This window comes from Pyricularia grisea (genome assembly GCF_004355905.1).
Source record: "Pyricularia grisea strain NI907 chromosome V map unlocalized Pyricularia_grisea_NI907_Scaffold_6, whole genome shotgun sequence".
NCBI lineage: Eukaryota > Fungi > Ascomycota > Sordariomycetes > Magnaporthales > Pyriculariaceae > Pyricularia > Pyricularia grisea.
The window spans coordinates 3,050,808-3,066,387 of NW_022156719.1; the positions used below are offsets into that span (position 1 = coordinate 3,050,808).

Here is a 15,580-nt window from a genome sequence, read left to right on the forward strand (position 1 = left end):
TACGATGGCACCAGCGAGCCAGCACATGGTGCGCTAGCCCAAAGTCAACTGGCACCTCACCGTCTGGCCAATCGATACCACAAATGAATTTAGTTTGGTTGGGCCCGAATGCATATTCATTCATGTGTTTTGCTTGGCTTGAATAAGGGTCTCTTGTCCACGTACAAAAGCTGCACATCACAAATTAGAAACCCATAAATGACAGGGTCCGCCGAGAGGCGGTGCATGTAAGTGCATCAAACGTCCTCGTCTAACGCACGCAATCTACCCTCAAGGCTGATGCTTGCCAGGACTCCCGCTTTAATCTATTTAGAATACGAACGCTCTATAAATGCTTACAATTAACCACAAAAATATCGACACAAAAACACCATGCTTCAAGGTTTCCTCTGGATTCACAAGATTTCACAAAATAGAACCTTGACGATCGGCGCCTGGACTTGTCGGTTCCTCACCGCCGCCATCCCTCAGCAGACCCCTGCTCTCACCATCCCCGTCTTCTCTAGTGAGACCAGTCTCCAGACCCGCATCCCTCGCCAATCCACTCGTGCGCCGCGTCTCCTCGGCCCCGTTCAGGACGTACCATACGTCCTTTTTAGTGAGGAGGCCCTGCAGCACACCTCTGTCGGTGAAGAGCAAATACCTCAGACCCAGTTTCTGAAAGTAGGTCACTGACAGGTGCAGGTTCGACCGTGAGGACAGGGTTATGGGCGTTTGATCCATCCAGGGCCTGAGATCGAGCGTCGTGCGCGGATCTGCCATGGGCTGGTGTGAGAAGAAGGCCTCGGTTTCTGGAGGTAGAGAATGCGGCGGCTGGGTGAACGTGTGTAAATTATAGGCCAGCTCAGCCCGTGATATGTAGCCAAGAAGGATAGCTTCTCGAGGGTCCGAGATTACGGGGAAACCTCGATACTGGTGAGTGTCGAGTATGCGCTGGAGACTGCCAATGGTGTGTCCCACAGCAGTCAGGACCACGAGATCCTCGATGCGTGTCATAATCTGCGACGCTGGAATATCGGGTATCACCATCTCTTCGCTGTTGTCCAGGTATGGATATTCACTAAAGTGTATCCAGGATTCGTAAATGCCACGCCGCGAAAAGGCATCGCCAACCCATTTGGAGAGCATCACGGCTACCATGATAGGGAGAACGTAAGTCAGGGCTCCAGTGAGTTCGAACATGATGACCACGATGGACACAGTCATCCTCGTGACTCCTGCGAGCGTGGCAGCGGCACCCATAATCGCGTACGTGCCTGGGATAACGCAGGGCACGTCTGGCTCGCATGTTGAAAAAGGTAAAAATCCCGGATAGCTTTGCTGCCAGATTTCCACGGCAATGCCGACTGCTCTGCCGGTCAGAGCCCCGATAGCCATCGACGGCAGGATAATACCCGCTGGAATCTGAAGACCGAAGGTAATCGCTGCTAGAAGGAAACCAAGCAGGGAGGCGAACAGGAGTAACACTATGGTCCCAACCGAAGCTGCTCCAGTCTTGCATAGTCCGAACTGATCATCAAGGACTCGGGAACACTCCATGAACAACGATGACACGAGCTCCGAGTTTTGTGCTCGCATGTAGAGGTTGGGATAGTTGACAAGTGCCGTCAGCAGTGCGACTGCTGCAACCTGTGTCGTCGGTCCTGGTAGCCAGCGAGTTTGCGTTTTCCATTGGGCCACTTTCATGTTGAGTTTGATAAAGAGGCCACCGTATATTCCCTGATCAGGTTCCATTAATGTTAGCAGCTAGGAATTTAATGCCCCGAAACAACGCACACTTTCGTGAGTTCAATGGTTCTTACACCTAGGATTCCCAGAAGAGCAAATGGAACCATTTCAAAGGCATGAAAGCCAGTAGTGTACTTGACTTGATACATGACCAACTTTCCTGACCTGAACGGGTCAAGAGCTTGTAAAGTGACGGCCGCGGTCATGGCACAAACAAAACTTTGCCACATTGTTTTGTCCGGAAAGTAGTAGGATAGTTGCTAGCAGCAGTCAGTCGGCATTTGATTTGCACATACTCTCTGTAAAGAGCGGAATATGACTTACTTCCAAGCTAAACAACACACCCCCAATGGGCGAGCCAAAAGCTACAGATATACCAGATGCGGCAGCTGCAGATAACACCTCTCGTTTCCTGGCTGGAACATAACATTGAGTCAGCAGGCATCAATCAAAACGAGCAGAGGCGTTAGGCATGGGAACAAACCTTCATTTTCCCTGATATTTTTGAAAGGTTTGGTCGCTATGTTTGCACAACAGCATGCGACATGAACGAGAGGACCTTCCTTGCCAAGCCACATGCCAGATGCGACAGCCAAGCACTTCATAACGGTCAGCAGAAAATTCAGGGGGTTAAACAAAAAGTCACCACAGGCAACGGTAGCTTACAAGTCCCAGAGATTTCGTCACCAGGGTCCATACCCCCAGCAGTCTCCTGATAACGAAGCCGCCGAGAACTGTCTTAATCTCGGGGATACCACTGTGCTGTGCGTGCATGGAGTACTCTCGTACTAGGATATGCGCACAGAGTGCGAAAGTAACCTGCAGCCAGAGTCAGCTCGCATGTTACCTAAACAGGAGGCGAAAGAAAGCGTACCGAAAACAAAATGAAGAAAAAGTATTCTATTATCCACTTGCCACCAGCAGACGCAATCCCCAAGGCGGCTGCCCATGGGCGCCAGCCGACGCACTTGGACCATTCATCGTAGCCAAAGCAGCAGAACCCTTTGTTGAGGTAAAAAGCTCCGCCGTCAGAGCCTGTAGAGCAGTATCCCGTCTTCAGATCGCCCAGCCAGTCCGTGGTAATGTCTATAGCTGCAGCAACTGTGCCAACCGCCATGCCTGTCGCCACCAGGATGATCCAGACCTGGCTCGCGTCCAGCAGTTGCGGTATGTAACCTAAGACCCCCGAGGCCTGAGAGTACAGCACGCGGAGCCGCTGCCTCTCCTTGGTATACTCAAAGATCCAGTCGATAGCCGTCAAGTCCGCATATCCAACACGTCGGCCAGGCCCTTCGACGTACCAATCCTGTCCACCATCCTTGGAGGAGCCATTGAATCTGCCTGGGCTACGAGGTGATCGCAAGCCTCCGATTGGCGTACCTGATCTAGCAGTATAATCGCCTGAAGTCAAGCCCGGCCCCAGGCCTGGAGATAAGTGCGAGGCTCCCTCGCCAGGGCCACTGGCCAAGCCCGAAAGGTAGCGTGTTTGGGAGGAAGCGCTCCCTTTCTGATTTTGCCTCGACGATGATGCCAACTCATCGGCCAAAGGGTCGTCGCCGAGGACACCGTCGTCTGGCGGCTCGTCTATGAAAAAGTCAAGCTCGTCCGATTCATCGTGGAATGGCTGGCGGTCATGTAGAGAAGGCGACAGTTGACTCGATCTAGAGGCTGAGCCAATGTTCAGTGTACGAGATTGGTCCATGGTAGGCGACTTTCCATCTTTCAGGAATGACGTGCCGACAAGACGTCTTTCGCGGCAGCGCTAATGGTAAGAGGTTCGATAATTGCAGTCGCGGGTAGGATTCGGAGCGAACCTTCGGTGGGCTGGTGCGATGCGGGCTGTCACATAGGCGGGCGGTTTCGGGGCCGGTTTGCATTCGGCCGTGTTTGGAGTCGTCTGATGGCGGGCGGCACACGCGCTGTAGCTGTAGGCTTTCCAAGCCGCAAGCGACAATTGGAGGTGAGATCACTTGTATTGACATCTGGCACTGTACTTCATACGGTGTGGATCCACATGTTGCGCTATTCTAGAAGTTTGGAAGCGACTTGGCATGGAATCTGAGCAGGCATGTTGCAACGGGGACTTGGGGGGGTTTCTTCCAAAATTAAAGCGTCAACGTTTAATTATCGACCTACTTCGGTCCCGTATTCGTAGGGCATAAGATCTTGATCTTAGCCTTAATCTGTGCGCAAATCACGAATACGTCCGACGCTTCACCAATGCAAGACGCCAAGGTATCAGAAGAGCTGAGCGGGTCTCAAGGCTCAGGCTCCGGCTCAGAAGCCCAAACAACGGCACCAGAACAGGCTTCGTTACAGAGGATCAAGGACCTCCTAAAGACCAAAGACGATACATCAAGATTCGTTGGCCTGGCGCTCCTCAAATCAGTATTGGACAACACTCCAGAGCTTCAACAGGATGGTACCATCATACAGCAGCTCTGGGGGTTCATCCCGGGCAAGTTCTTGGACCGTCTACTTAGAGCTGGGTCATCGCCGTCGCCCTCGCCAAATTCGAAAGATATGTTGGACCTTGCGGTAGCTGTGATACATACCTTCACTCTTCTACTACCAGAAGAATCCAGGTCCGATGAGAAACTCATAGCAAGAATCCCAATGCTTTACAGTGCTATCCTCCAAAGGTATGTCTCTCCAATCATATGAATCCTTGTTCCTCCAATCTCTAACGCTGTTTTATAGCTCTGAAAACACCACAGTTCTCATCTTACAGGCTCTGTTGACGCTTGTTAGCTATCCCCAAGGTGCTCAAACGTTGGCTCAGATTGAGGATCTGAGCAACCTCGTGGAAATCGCACCGACCCAGCCCCTTGTTTTGAATGTGCTCTCCTTTGCATTTCTCGGCTCCATGACCATCGCCAACACTATCGACGCTAGGTCTGCACTTGCTCACAAGGTCGAGCAAGTGCTCGCTGACCTCGTACGCTCTTTCACGGGTACAGATGGCGTCACTCTCTTAGACTTTCTCGCTGACTTTCTGAGGCGGCTGGACGATCATGTAAGTCATCCTAAACAATACTCCTATCGGGAATGTATAGGTGAAAAAAAAGGCGAGAAAGATAGAGACACTAACAAGTATCCTCACGAAAACGTCTAGTTTCTTCCCAGCAACCCGCCTTGGCTTTCCACCCTTGTGGGTTACATTCGCAACTTGACCTCCAGTCGCCCTACTCATGCAGCGAGGTCTGCCTATGTGAATTTGGCCGCTACTCTTGTTCATGTCTATCCAATCCAAGCCCCGAACCTTTTATTCGCGGATGCCAAGGGCGATTCCGAGAAACCCTTCTCATACGTATTTATCAATTTATTACTCATCGACCTCCGGGCATCGTTTCCAGCGTTGCTTGAGCAGTTGAACAGCCCCGGATATCAAAATACCGCCCGACGCCTAGCGTCGGATTTTGATGTGGTCTCATGCTACATTGGTTTCCTGATGAGATCCTTGGTCGGTGATGACTTGGACGAAGGACCTCATACACCTCTCTCCATACCCCCCGACCTGCTCCTCAAGCTCAGGAAAGCCATGTCTGAGACCATGTCTGTTACCATCGAGTTTTTGCGAGACCGTTGGGATGCTTCTGTAGCAGGGGCAATGGGTTTACATCCCGATGCTCGTGCCGGCGAAGCCAAGACCTCCAAGGGTTCTCGGCTGACCATTGCATGGGATTCCATTAAGGCCAAAGTTGGCGAAGACATCCTTGTGCTTTCGGCAATAAGGTGCCTGGCCGTATGGCTCAGGGAGGACGACAACGAACTCTTGAGAAAAGAAGCAATGGGGCTTCTTGACATGTTCCTAGACCTGTACAAACTCAGCGGCCTGGGTGGGTTAGATTTCCGTCGGCCAGTTCTTGTGGCTTTAGAGGGAATCATGACGCTTGAAGAGGCAACAGAGGCTTTACTAAACCAAGACGGCTGGAAAGTTTTGACTGTGGACCTTCTCTCAATAGCAAGCTCTGGAAGCACCGACGATGATTTCAGTAGAGGTACTGACATCGTGAGAATCATCCTTCCTATCGCCGAAAACGAACGTCCAGGAAGCAGAGAAGAGTGGCTCGACGTAACAACCGCAGTGGCTGCCTGGGATATCCTTGGCAAACAACTATCGACGGCGGCGCTTGAGTTTTACGTTGCTACCCTGCAGCTTGTTACCAGCATCCTTGCCAACGCACACCCATCTATTCAAAGACGTTACAAACACACAATCAATGCAATTAGCGGGCTAGCTACTCAGTTAAGGTGTCAAAGTGGCCGCAAACATGACGATCTCAACGAGTCGCTGCAAGATGTTCTTGATACAATCGCTGGAATGGGATGAACTCAAGGATGAGCCTGTACTTTTTTACAGTCTGCGAATGTCATGCAAAGTCGGGGAACCTTGAATTTTTTTTTTTTTTTTTTTTTTTGGATTAGCTGACGACATTTGGCTATTTCCGGTTCTAAGCGTTCGTCGCAATATTGTGGCTTGTTAGCACCTCCTCAGTCCTCATGATCTCCCTGACTTGACATGGCCAAAAGAGGATCCAAATGACTTGTAGTAGGCCCATCGCATTGGATATGCAAGGATTTCCTAAACCCAGGTCTTTGCATACTCTGTACTATTTCACGCCGCATTTTCAGGGGCAGGCCGACGAGGCAGCCAGTCGAATGTGAAGGCAATTTTTTTTTTTTTTTGAGTATATTTGTGCAACACACCTGGGAAGCGCTACTGCAGGAATCCGACTGGGCGAGTTCGAGAAAGGCTTCTAGACGCAATATCGCCTATGATTTGTTATGCGAGTGGTGTAGGTTGTTGGTGGCACAAATCTCACTCGCTTCATGAGGCGACGTGCTTCTTGTTCATCATCCAAATTCTATCATTGTAATGTAATGGATCACGTTGCGGCTGCAATGGGGATTTTGGAAAAGGAAGATAGTGAAGTGGCGCTTTCGTTTCGGACGCCAATAGCGCAGAAGCAGTTCATTACAGAAGCGTTGGACCATGTCGTCATACTGGCTGCTTCCGACTGAAAATGTATCGAGTTGCTTTCGCACGACTGGGCGACCAATGGGCAGGCTGTCCACTACCAAGCGGCATGGTGCGACCAACGGGCGCGGCTTATTAATATTGCGGATAGTTTCCGCGCGTTAAAATCGTACTGGTATACAATTGATACATGTACCTAGCCACAGTTGTTTGGAAGGAAGGAAGGGGGTTAATAAAATTGGGGTGACAAACAAGAGGGGACGAAGGGAAGAAAGTTACTTTTTTGGGACTCGTTGGTTACAGGCTGGTCGTCTTCTGGAGGTTATGAACCTATCAAGCTGACACCCAGAAAAGTCCCGTGTGAATAGAAAGAAAACAAAAATTGCATCATAATGTGATCCAACGTCATGGCAAGGGACTGTCGGTTTTGGGGGCGCTTTGAAGTTTGAACATTGTGTCTCTGCATTGAGAGAAGGCGGCCGTTATGCGGATAAGCTCTGTTCCATCCATGGTATCCAAGAAAGGTGGGCAGGTGGATGTGTTATTTCTAAGTGGGGGGTGTAGCTGCTATCTTCTTAAACCACAGAGTCCCTCCCGGCGTCTTGGCAACGCGCTGCCCCGTTCCCGCCTGCCTTTGGCGAGGGATGAGGCACCCATCTCACAGCTCCAATTTTGCGACCCTTGGACCTAGCGTTTCGTTTCGTACTGTACCTAAAGTACGGTAACGGTAGATAGGTGAAGTAGGTAGCCAAGTCAAATGAGAGGGCGTGCGACAACACGTACTCACCTCAAGGCGAAGATGAATGTAAAGAAATAAAAATAAACATACAAGAACCAGAACCTGGGCTTAAGCTAAAGCCGATGAGCTGACTTCTTCTTTCTCCCTTTTGTTTGTTTGTTTGTTCTCGATAATTTGATCCGGAATTGCGTTTCTCACTTATCTGTTTACTAAGTCTAGACGCCTACAAAGCTTTGGCACCTGGTTGTTTGCTTACTGTCTCGTGCTCCGCTGCTCGATACCCCCAACGAGTCTGTCTACCTACCTTACATAAATTGTACCAAAACCTAAGGTACCTAGGAGGTAAGGTAGGGACCGTTAGATTGTTAGGCGTCCCTCACACATGGGCTACCTTACCCATTAAATCTAGCCCGGTTCCATCTATTCTAGTGGTTGCTTTTCTTGTTGGCCGTCCCCTCCTCCGCTAGAACAGCTGCTCGGCCAAGGTACCTTACTCAGAGTATCTCAAACTCACGGCGGATTTAATCTTTTTGTTTTCGAGTTACGAATTCGAGTCGATCCTTTTTGTTTGTTTTCTTAAACAATCTGACCGACCTTGACACAATCCAGCTTTTTGACCGACCAGCCAAACCCACAAACGTCGACCCCGGCGGCGACATTCGTTTTTGCCTGACACACCCACTAAGGTCCCCAGCACAAACACAGCGAGCCTCTCTCTTCTCTCTGCACTTCGACTCCACAATCCGCACCTTCGACCCAAAAACCCCCCCGTCATCTCCTCCCTACCGCAGCGCCCGAGCGTCCAATCCTCCGAAATCGAAATTCTTCCCGATCAATTCGGGGACCAGAGACAGAGCAATACCAGTTAAGGGACGCCAGGGGAAGAGAAAAAAGGGAACAGAAACCGAAAGAGCCGCAGCCGCAAGGGAGATACGCGACTAGAAAGCGGACAACAACAAAGGCCAACCCAGCCCACTGTCGGCCCTACCAACGACATTTGCCATCCTCAATTGCTACTTTTACGTCAGAATACAATAAGGGCTATTTTGTGCTTGATAGAACCGTCCGCTCAGCTTTAAACAATGGTGGTTGCAACGATTAAGTAAGTCGACCGCTCGACATTTCGCCTCGTCTATCCATTGTTCCGATACCACCACTCTCCTACTCTTTGATCATCCGTCGCCTTCGAGCTGCTGCCATCCCCTCCCACCGGTGTTTTTCTGCTTGGCCAAACGATTTTTTTTTTTTTTTTGATTTTTTTTTTTACGGCTCATCTGTCGGTCGGCGTCTTGGGAGGCGGAGAGGTCAAAAGGCGGAACAAAGGTGACGCCGAGGAATCGGAAATACGGCGGTGTTTTTTTTTTCTTGGGCGACGCGTGTTTCTGCGATGATGTCAATCCGATCGCTGTCAAGCTCCTCGCTAACGCGCTCTTGCTTTACCCCTGCGTCCACAGATGCGTTGTCGTCGGCGACGGTGCCGTCGGTAAAACATGTCTCCTTATCAGCTACACAACAAACAAGTTTCCGTCCGAATACGTGCCGACCGTGTTCGACAACTACGCAGTGACGGTAATGTGAGTTATAAACCAAAAAAAAACCAAAAAAAAAAAGAAAAAAGAAAAAAAACCCAAAAGAAGCTTGACGCTTTAGGGGGGAAGTCGCTCCGAGGGGGAGATGATGTACATCAATCGCGCGACAGGCTGCTCATACTTTTTTTTCTGGTGACACAACAGGATCGGGGACGAGCCGTACACACTGGGACTTTTCGATACGGCAGGACAAGAAGATTACGACAGACTGCGACCCCTATCATACCCACAAACCGACGTTTTTCTCGTATGCTTCAGCGTCACATCGCCAGCTTCGTTTGAGAACGTAAGGGAGAAGTGGTTCCCTGAGGTTCACCACCACTGCCCCGGCGTGCCCTGCCTCATTGTCGGTACACAGGTTGATCTGAGGGATGACCCCAGCGTCCGGGAGAAGCTGAGCAAGCAGAAGATGCAACCAGTGCGGAGGGAGGATGGTGAGCGGATGGCTAAAGAACTCGGTGCCGTTAAGTACGTCGAGTGCAGTGCTCTAACGCAGTACAAGTTGAAGGATGTCTTTGATGAGGTACGTACAGTTACTCCCTGGAGAACCGACTGGTCTGCTCCACTTGTTGCTGGGCAGGTGACAAGGCCTTCGCTATAGTACATTAATTTTTGCGGCGGGCCGATTCATCTGACACATGGATATTCAACAGGCAATCGTTGCTGCCCTAGAGCCACCGACACCCAAGAGGAAATCCAAAAAGTGCCTGATCCTTTGAGAGGCCGATTCTGTTGTGTCCATGGAAGACTTGCAGCAGTTGGCTTTGTTTTGGCACAAAGTTTGGAGGCTGGCGCAGACATGACCAATTGAGTTCTTGGGGTAAACAAGAACAATGGACTCTCGCGGGTTTCTGGGTTTCCTCATTATGGGATATTTCAAGCCTCGGGACTTTACTGGTGGCAATGGCGAGTTTCTTGAATCACCCGCCAATCTGGAAATGGATGGGTTCCAAGAGCACGTGCCATAGTTCTCTTTTGCAACGGTTACGAGTGTCGTTATCCAAAACAGAACAACCAGCAAGCAAGCAGGCTGTAACGGATGCCAATGTGTGGGACGAAGTAATCCAAGTACGCCTTTGTTCGACTTTCTGTCAGATCAAGTAGCGGTACGATGGACTCGTGGCAACGCGGCACATGGCCTACTGTTGACGGTAAAGCGGTCATCTACCTGGCATTTGGTTTCCCTTTGTTCTTCAGAGCATCAAGTATTGAGCTGCATCTCCCCTCAAAGGCTTGTCTTTTTTTCACTATGATTTTTATTTCTACATCATTTTTTATTGGTCCCAGCCCTTTTGAATCTATGCCTTTTGCTTTTTTTTTCTTCCCCTTTTTACAAAACTTGTTTTTTTTGTACATGGGATTATCATAAGAAAAAACTTAAGTCAAGGAAGCTTTTGATAGGACAGTGCTGGCGATCTGGGGTGCAATTCAAATGTTATTTGTTCATTTTTATTGTTCATTTCTATTCTTTCTTTCTCTTCTTTCTCTTCCTACTCTTCTACTCAGGCTTTCAGTATCGAACTCTACTCGAGCCGAAGCTTGTTGACAGAAAGGCAGCCATTTTGTGGCAACTCGAAAATATACCCCCTCCTCCTCTTTGGTCCCTTTTCTCCAATGAATCAATCAATCAACCACAAGCTCTTCGGATCCTTCAAATAAAACAAAAGAAAAAACAAAATATAAAAATATAAAAAAAAAACTCCTTCTATTACGGGACAGGTAGAGTTTGGACGATCCCGACAGTGCGCTAGGGCCGTACACAATCTCAAGTTTTTTTTTTTTTTTTGCTTTTGTTTCTTTCTGCACAAAAATCGGGGGAACTGGTGGTGGTGTCACCCACACTTTTGTGCAGCAGGACGATCCCGAAATACAATGTTGAAGAAAATGACGTTGGTTTGCCTTGTTAATGCGAACCAGTCGCGTTGCTGCACCATCCAAGACATGCGATCGCTTAGCACCAAAGTAACAGAAGAAGCAAAGCGCTTTTAACCAACTTGACTTTATTTTTTGTTCTCTATTGTTCTTGGCCCGCTGGTCGTTGCCCCCCTGCCCTCCATCTGCCTTTCTGTGGGAGACTGGCTTCAGCCCACCTCGGCCCTCACCGACCGACAGAAGCAACTGCCCACATGCGATGCTGGGGCCGAACATCGGACTGGGTCTGGTGCCATCCCGCCGGGATATTTATGACCTTTGTTTAAGTCTCGAAGCATGGCAGCTGCACAAGTAGGTTACGTATTGCCGTGGGCATGGTTGCCGTCCGTGCAGTAAGAATTGTGGTCTAGTTTTTTTTTTTTTTTTTTATTCTCGTTCTCCTGCTAGGAGTACACACTCCAACCCCCACGGCTTGGCGTCACCTATTTGTTTGCATACCCTCTGACGAGTCAGCGCTCTCCGGTCCCCTCACTGGACGTTTGGTCTCCAGAGTGATCGAATTTCATCATTATCAGGAAACCCCAGGGGGTCCGATACGGTAGTTTTCATTTTCCCCACGCTATAGCCACTGCGGACTCATCGGTCCGTTGTGTTGGTTATCTTCGGCTTCGGGAGGAAAGTAACCCCATAATACTGCAATGCGAATTAGATGATCGGGAAGGTTTTTAATCTTTATCTTCACTTTATTTTTTTTTTCTTATTTTTCAGAATGTGCATAATTCCCATAAAATATAGGTTGGTTTTCATACGCACTACTTCACAATAACGTGTCAAGCATCTATATCGTTACTTATTTCTGCATATCCTTACCGCTTTTGGCTGGAACGGAATCCGTCGTAACTCACTGATAATGAGGCCTGTGGTCTACCTTGCCGCGTTGCTCGCCAGTGTTGGTGCAGCTGTTGCGTGCGCTGGTGACAAGCATCATGATGACCATGAATGGACCAAGGAAGAGCTGGACGAGCTAGAAAGGAAATGGGGGATGGAGGTGAGTTTGTCCAGCGTCATGGCAATACAGCCTGACCCTCTCGATACGCCAACCCTTAAGCCGTGGTATCATATTGCATATGCTAACAGGGTCTTTTGATATAACTTATAGTGGCCATTCGTTGGCATTGGATCCTTTGCCCATCTTAAGTACGTAAAATGCCTCACGACACCAAGTGAGGACTTTGATATTGCAATCGTTGGGGCACCTTTCGACACTGCCGTCAGCTACCGTCCTGGTAAGTAGGATCTAGCGCAGATGATTGAAAAAAAAAGCGAGATCTTCTTCAGTCCATGAGATTGACATGTAAAAAACACCAATAATTAAGGAGCCCGATTCGGCCCTAGAGCTATCCGTCAAGCATCAAGCAGGCAGACCACCTTCCGTGGCTTCAACCCCCGTGCAAACATCAACCCTTACCAGAACTGGGCAAAGATCATCGACTGCGGCGACATACCAGTCACGCCAGTGGACAACGCCGTGGCGCTCACGCAGATGACGGCAGCCTTTGGCCAGCTTGGCAGACACAGGCCGACCTCGGGGCTGCTGCAGAAGCCCAAGCTGGTGACTCTGGGAGGCGACCACTCACTCGCGCTGGCAGCCCTCCGAGCGCTCAAGGAGATCCACGGCAAGCCGATCCGTGTCCTACACTTTGACGCGCACCTGGACACGTGGCACCCGGCCAAGTACCCGTCGGCGTGGCCGTCGGAGCAGGCCCACTTCAATCACGGCAGCATGTTTTGGCTCGCGGGCTCCGAGGGCCTCATCTCCAACTCGAGCGACGCGCCGTCGGTGCACGCGGGTCTGCGCACGCGCCTGAGCGGCGACGACTGGGGCGACTACGACGACGACACGGCGCAGAACTGGAAGCGCATCGCCGCCGACGACATTGACGAGCTCGGCGCCTCGGGTGTCGTCCGTACCATCATGTCCCACCTCGGCACCGAAGACCCCGTCTACCTGTCGGTCGACATTGACGTCCTCGACCCGGCGTTTGCCCCTGGGACGGGCACGCCCGAGCCCGGCGGCTGGACCACCCGGGAGCTCATCCGGATCCTGCGCGGCATCGAGGACCTCAACGTCGTGGGTGCCGACATCGTCGAGGTCTCGCCGGCGTACCAGGGCGCCGGGGAGGAGACGGCGCTTGCCGGGGCGCAGGTCGTCTACGAGATCATCTCGAGCATGGTCAAGAAGGGGATGAAGGAGATGGGGAAGGAGATGGCGAGTGGGTTCATTGGCGTCGAGCGGGACGAGCTGTGATACGTGTCATGTTGCTGGGGGAGAGAGGGGCAAAACAGGCTCAAGACTCGGTGGATGGAAATAGGGCATGCCTACAGGTGCGTCCATTCCTAATACAGTAGGTGTCTCAGTTGGGCTATTGGCCTTTTTTTTTCTTGCCAAGGCAGGCAGAAGAAATGGGTCACAGGGGGCTTCACGGATTATTTCCTTCATGGGCAACTATGGATGATTCATACCTGATGAGGGGTACGCATCATGGCTCAGTTGCCAAGGGGACACTACTGCATGTAGTATGCATACCGGACCTACAACAAGGATATAGTGGCTTGGATCCAGATCTACCTATGCGAGGGCTGGACTGGAGCTTTTATATAACCGGGTTGACAGCTTCCTTTTGTTTTCGAAGTGGTGTATGATGCAGAGTAGTATCTCATCTGATCTCCAAGTCGCTGCCTATGAACATCAACACCAGTCTTACAACAGCACATTTAGACTCCACTTGTACTCAACCAAAGAACATCATGGGAGACCAACACGAGATACTGTTCTACGATATAGCATCTGGCCCGCCAGTACGGCCATTTGCCGTCAACCCATGCAAAACTCGGTATGTTTCTTTTTTACCCAATGCAATTGTTAGAGATCAAGGCAAACTTCAAGCTTAAAACTCACCAGTACCGATTGCACCTGATCCTGATCCTCAACAAACAGCTACGCGCTCAACTTCAAAAAAGTGCCCTACAAGACGCAGCTAGTCGAGCTCCCCGATGTGAAAAACGTCCGCAAGTCGCTCGACTGCGCGCCGGTGCGCAAACACATTGACGGGAGCGACTTTTACACGCTCCCCATCATCAAAAACACAAAAACCGGCGAGATAGTGGGCGACTCGTTCGAAATCGCCCTGTACCTGGACCGCACCTTTCCCACCGGCCCGCGGCTGATGGCAGCCGAGACCGAGGGGCTGACGGCGGCGTTCAACGCGCAGGTGGACGCTCTCTGGGTGCAGATCGTGCGGCTCGGCATGCGTCACTTCCCCTTCAACCCGGCCAACGGGCACATCTACAAGGCCGAGGCGTGCGCGAGGTTCGGGGCCGAGAGCTGGGAGGCCATGGACACGCAGACCGAGGAGGAGAGGATCAAGATCCTAAAGGACGGCGAGGCCGCGCTCGAGCCGCTGGCCAAGTGGTACCGGATGGACGAGTCCGGACCGTTCTTGGCCGGGACCCAGGTGGCGTATGCCGACATTGCGGTAGGCGGTTGGTTGCTCATGTACTCGGTCACATTCCCCAAGGAGGAGTTTGCGCAGGTCATGGCCTGGCATGGTGGGGTGTGGGGGAGGTTGCACGAGGCGTTGGCCGTGTATCGGTAGTTTGTATTGGTGGGGGGTTAGGCGGCTATCGAATGTTGGTAGACAGAAGGAAAAAAAAAAAAAAAAAAAAGAATTGAACTTGAGTTCGTTTTTAATCAGCTCGTCCCAAATTCTAGGGCAACATCTGGCATCGTCATTGCAGCACCTGTAGCTGCAATCATGAGCTGAATACCCAGCGTTCAGATCTAGAATCCAAATAAATGCTGCACCCCCAAAGCTGGCGAGAGGAATTGACCCGGGGTTTGTCTCGATATTTATGTTTCGGACCCCACAACAAGTCACTCCATTACCGCGTGCGTATATCGGGATAGGTGCAATCAGAGCGCCCGCCAAGAGTGCTTGGCTACTGCTGCGAAAAGCTTGTCCTCTCCGATGCTGCGCTACGCCGCTAGATTAAGGTACTCCGTAGATTTAGACCCAGATGTGACATGCTCCCACAGCCGAGCAACCAGATGCACGAATTGATCCCCCTTCAACAAGTTTTGGGTGGCTTTGACTCAGTAAATAGTAATCATATTATTGCTTCTGGTAGTGGGCCCTGGGTTTTCAAAGACATTGAACCACTTTACGCCTATTCGGAAATCCCAATTTTGAACAAGTGACTACAACCTGCATTGAACTAGTCGTTCGGCCTGCGTTTAACTGGGTTGCAAGAGGTACATGTGCAACATTTCTGTTGTTTTATTGGATGCTGGGGGTTGAACCATTCGGGTTTTATTATTCATTTTTCATGAAGTCAATAAATACTCACAGTGTAACCATGACTAGGGGAGGTTATGGGATGGTTGTGGTATCTGAGTTGTCGAAATGTCCGAACACCACCAACATTCAACATGGGTGTTGTCCTCGTGCCGAAAGTTACCGGATAACCATGCAGCTAACGCGTCTGCCTGTCTATCTATCTACATCATACCTGCCTGCAGCGTAGCCACCTACCTACCTACCTAGCTATCTGTACGACGCAGATAGGTGCCTTCCCGCTGAATCCAAGTCCAAATGAAAAGAAATCATTGGT

At 50.6% G+C, this 15,580-nt stretch overlaps 5 protein-coding genes across 5 annotated transcripts; 4 read left to right on the forward strand and 1 right to left on the reverse strand.

The window, feature by feature from the left end:
• Positions 1 to 37: 37 nt before the first annotated feature.
• Positions 38 to 3,596, reverse strand: PgNI_08883 (uncharacterized protein). The gene is made up of 6 exons (XM_031128873.1): positions 2,603 to 3,596; positions 2,395 to 2,547; positions 2,213 to 2,327; positions 2,053 to 2,144; positions 1,803 to 1,988; positions 38 to 1,719 (listed from the first exon to the last, which is right to left on the reverse strand). Exons 1-6 carry the CDS (start codon positions 3,428 to 3,430, stop codon positions 406 to 408), a joined length of 2,688 nt encoding a protein of 895 aa, XP_030979409.1. The 5' UTR covers positions 3,431 to 3,596; the 3' UTR covers positions 38 to 405.
• A 352-nt stretch (positions 3,597 to 3,948) lies between these two features.
• Positions 3,949 to 6,061, forward strand: PgNI_08884 (uncharacterized protein; the record flags this gene model as incomplete). The annotated part of the gene is made up of 3 exons (XM_031128874.1): positions 3,949 to 4,370; positions 4,429 to 4,744; positions 4,844 to 6,061. 3 exons carry the CDS (start codon positions 3,949 to 3,951, stop codon positions 6,059 to 6,061), a joined length of 1,956 nt encoding a protein of 651 aa, XP_030979408.1.
• Positions 6,062 to 7,870: 1,809 nt separating this feature from the next.
• Positions 7,871 to 10,752, forward strand: PgNI_08885 (uncharacterized protein). Its single transcript, XM_031128875.1, has 4 exons — positions 7,871 to 8,550; positions 8,903 to 9,022; positions 9,182 to 9,560; positions 9,691 to 10,752. Exons 1-4 carry the CDS (start codon positions 8,531 to 8,533, stop codon positions 9,754 to 9,756), a joined length of 585 nt encoding a protein of 194 aa, XP_030979407.1. The 5' UTR covers positions 7,871 to 8,530; the 3' UTR covers positions 9,757 to 10,752.
• A 1,067-nt stretch (positions 10,753 to 11,819) lies between these two features.
• PgNI_08886 (uncharacterized protein) lies at positions 11,820 to 13,559 on the forward strand (the record flags this gene model as incomplete). The annotated part of the gene is made up of 3 exons (XM_031128876.1): positions 11,820 to 11,957; positions 12,069 to 12,195; positions 12,286 to 13,559. 3 exons carry the CDS (start codon positions 11,820 to 11,822, stop codon positions 13,215 to 13,217), a joined length of 1,197 nt encoding a protein of 398 aa, XP_030979406.1. The 3' UTR covers positions 13,218 to 13,559.
• A 158-nt stretch (positions 13,560 to 13,717) lies between these two features.
• On the forward strand, positions 13,718 to 14,565 carry PgNI_08887 (uncharacterized protein; the record flags this gene model as incomplete). Its single annotated transcript, XM_031128877.1, has 2 exons — positions 13,718 to 13,803; positions 13,908 to 14,565. 2 exons carry the CDS (start codon positions 13,718 to 13,720, stop codon positions 14,563 to 14,565), a joined length of 744 nt encoding a protein of 247 aa, XP_030979405.1.
• Between the last annotated feature and the right edge of the window lie 1,015 nt (positions 14,566 to 15,580).

Bases quoted from the DNA above. Each gene is read 5' to 3' on its own strand.
- PgNI_08883 (XM_031128873.1), bottom strand. From the start codon at position 3,430: ATGGACCAATCTCGTACACTGAACATTGGCTCAGCCTCTAGATCGAGT. The intron at 2,548-2,602 runs GTACGCTTTCTT...CTCTGGCTGCAG, and splicing joins TTTTCTTCATTTTGTTTTCG to GTTACTTTCGCACTCTGTGC. The intron at 1,720-1,802 runs GTAAGAACCATT...GAACCTGATCAG, and splicing joins CTCTTCTGGGAATCCTAGGT to GGAATATACGGTGGCCTCTT.
- PgNI_08885 (XM_031128875.1), top strand. From the start codon at position 8,531: ATGGTGGTTGCAACGATTAA. The intron at 9,023-9,181 runs GTGAGTTATAAA...GTGACACAACAG, and splicing joins AACTACGCAGTGACGGTAAT to GATCGGGGACGAGCCGTACA. The intron at 9,561-9,690 runs GTACGTACAGTT...GATATTCAACAG, and splicing joins TGAAGGATGTCTTTGATGAG to GCAATCGTTGCTGCCCTAGA.